This window comes from Pistacia vera, unplaced genomic scaffold, assembly GCF_008641045.1.
Source record: "Pistacia vera cultivar Batoury unplaced genomic scaffold, PisVer_v2 Contig374, whole genome shotgun sequence".
NCBI classification, from domain to species: domain Eukaryota; kingdom Viridiplantae; phylum Streptophyta; class Magnoliopsida; order Sapindales; family Anacardiaceae; genus Pistacia; species Pistacia vera.
In genome coordinates this window covers 329,337-332,140 of record NW_022196195.1, presented here as the reverse complement: position 1 = coordinate 332,140, position 2,804 = coordinate 329,337, and the positions used below count along the sequence as shown (strand labels likewise).

At 51.1% G+C, this 2,804-nt stretch overlaps 1 protein-coding gene across 1 annotated transcript; it reads left to right on the top strand.

The window, feature by feature from the left end:
• Positions 1-1,797: 1,797 nt before the first annotated feature.
• LOC116140581 lies at positions 1,798-2,565 on the top strand. The gene has a single exon (XM_031426197.1). It carries the CDS (start codon positions 1,798-1,800, stop codon positions 2,563-2,565), a length of 768 nt encoding a protein of 255 aa, XP_031282057.1.
• The last annotated feature ends 239 nt before the right edge of the window (positions 2,566-2,804 follow it).

Below are 2,804 nucleotides of genomic sequence, written 5' to 3'. Positions count from 1 at the left end.
CTCTACGTGTGCAGGTACAGCAGATCGCTAGTGGCCTCAACCTCATAGGATCAGACCCCCCCTTCCGTATAAGTAGATTTTTACGTCTATAGTTTGGCGCCCACCGTGGGGCCTCTAGCAATCATTGGACTCGACGAAACTTGCTACGTGGAGGAACATTCCATGGCTGACAACCCCGACAATGTTAACTCCGGCCTCGAGGCCAGACTGGAGGCTTTGACCGCTCTCATGCAACAAAACTTGGACAAGGTGGCCGCGCTGGAAGCCGAAAACACCTCTATCAGGGTCGAGAACCAGTCACTAAAGGAGAAAGTAAGTCGATTCTAAGATCTCGAGTTTCTGCCCGACCAAGCACCCCCCAATCGGTTCCGTACCACTATCCCATCCATGCAACCTCTCTCCACACTAGAGCATCGGCCCTCGGATTTCGGTAAAGGGCCACGTCAGTTAAACTCATTGGCGCTCGACTACTCCGTTCTGACTAACGGAAATAAAGATATGCCAACAGCACGCTGTCCAGTCGACCCATCCCAGCCTCATGATCAAAACGATCCAGCAACAGAGAGCCCACATCCGCAGGATCAACCCATCCCTACCATCCCACTTCACCTCCAGTCAACCCAAACACAAACCCCATCTGGCTCGACTCACTCTCGCAGGTTGAACGACCAAACCAAACCAACTCCAGCACTTGAGCCCATCCATCCTGATGGACCGAACGACTACCAGATGACTTCCCTGACCATTCATGTAGGGAAGAATAATATAACAGTGACAATGGGAGTCATCCAACCAGAAGGGATGAACGAAGACCCATGCTACCAAGGAGCGCACGACGAAATGATTCATCAGACTACCCCCCGAGGGATGACCCAACGAAATGTATCAGACTCGGTAAGATGGGATGACCCGATAGTATCCCCTTCCCCTATGGAACAATTATTGGCCAAGAGACTGGCCGACGTTGAGGCAGTAATGAGGCGCATTCCAGGAATGCCAATCCCAACCAAGAAGAGCAGACCAAATTGTTACGCCGATTCACCCTTTGTGGATGAGATCGCCTTGGCTGACATGCCCCAGAAATTCACCATCCCCAACATGAAACCATATGACGGTACCACCGACCCGGATGACCACATAGCCTCGTACAAGCAGCGGATGTTCACTGTCTCCATACCCCGACCGATTAGAGAGGCCTGCATGTGCAAAAGTTTTGGTTCTAGCTTGTCTGACCTAGAGCTCCAATGATACATGAACCTCCCGAACGGATCCATCGATTCATTCGCTCAGCTTACCGACACTTTTGTGGAACAGTTCGCCAACAGCAAGAAGCTAGAGAAGTTGTCGGTCGACTTGTACCGAATATACCAACGAAGGGGAGAGCCATTAAGAGAGTATATTAGCAGATTCAACAAAGAGAAGATCTCTATTCCCTCATGTAACCCCGAGACTACTATGGACGCTTTCAGAAAAGGCCTCCTCCCGGATGGAGAACTTACAAAGCTGGGCTGCACCACAATGGAAGACGCTCTGGCCCAAGCCGTTATCCAGACAAGATGGGAGGAAGATGAGATGAACCAAGCTACCCATTCCAGATATGAACCAAGGCGGAGTGGCAGGAAGCCAGAGCCTAGACTGGTAGAACACCGCTACCAACCTCCAGCACGCAATATAGGCAGAACCAGAAAACCTTATGATCGCCAACCTGCGAGAAATGATAACAGGCATTTCGGATCGAACCAGCACAAAATACCAGAGTACAACCTCAACGTCGAACCAACCCAGGTCGTAGCGATAATGAAAGGAATGGGGTCCGCCGTCAAGTGGCCTGGTAAGCTCAATCCTGAGGCAAGGAGAGACACAACCAAGTGGTGCAAATTCCACAACGATCACGGGCACAACACCGCAGACTGTATCGCCTTGCGGCTCGAGGTTGCCGCACTTCTGAAGAGGGGACATCTCCGTGATCTACTTACTGAAAAGGGGAAGAACACCATTAGCCAGAAGGGCTCCAAAGAACCATCGCCCCTTCCGCGAGAACCTACACCAAAGGGTTTCTGCTCACTCATCTCCGGAGGATCAGAAATCAGTGGGGTAAGTTACTCATCGGCCAAGCGGTATGCTAGAACCAACAACCACCATGAAGTCCAGTCCATCCATCCAGTCTCGAGGTCATGCTCTCATCAAGTAATTCAGTTCGAAGATGACGAACCGGTCACCCTGGCCGCTCCTCACCACGATGCTTTAGTCCTCTCCCTACAAATAGCCAACATCCTAGTGAAAAGGGTGTTCGTAGATGGAGGTTCGTCAGCAAATATCCTATTCCTCGAAGCAGTAAAAGCAATGGGGCTGGAAGAAGCAAATATCAACAGACGACCGACACTGCTGGTTGGATTCAGCTCGGAGCAGAAATACACTATCGGGGAGATCATCTTTCTTATCTATGCTGGCAGAGTAAATAAACAGACAGTCTTCCTGGTGATCGACTGCCCATCCCCCTACAAAGCCATCTTGGGGCGGCCCTGGATCCACGACATGCGGGCAGTCCCATCTACTTTCCACTAGACGATCAGGTTTCCAACCAAGTGGGGGGTACGAGAGATCAAGGGCGACCCCAAAGCTTCTAGAGACTACTACAAGAACGCCTTCAAGAGCAAGGGCAACTCCTCATAGCAATTACAATCTCATCCAACCCCTCCAACCGAGCCAGATCAACCCTCAATAGAGGAGTTGGATGAAGTACAAATACACCCGGACGACCCCGAGAGAAAGACCCACATAGGTTCCCACCTCGAGCTCGAGAC

Coding starts and splice junctions, on each gene's coding strand:
- LOC116140581 (XM_031426197.1), top strand. CDS start 1,798: ATGAAAGGAATGGGGTCCGCCGTCAAGTGGCCTGGTAAGCTCAATCCT.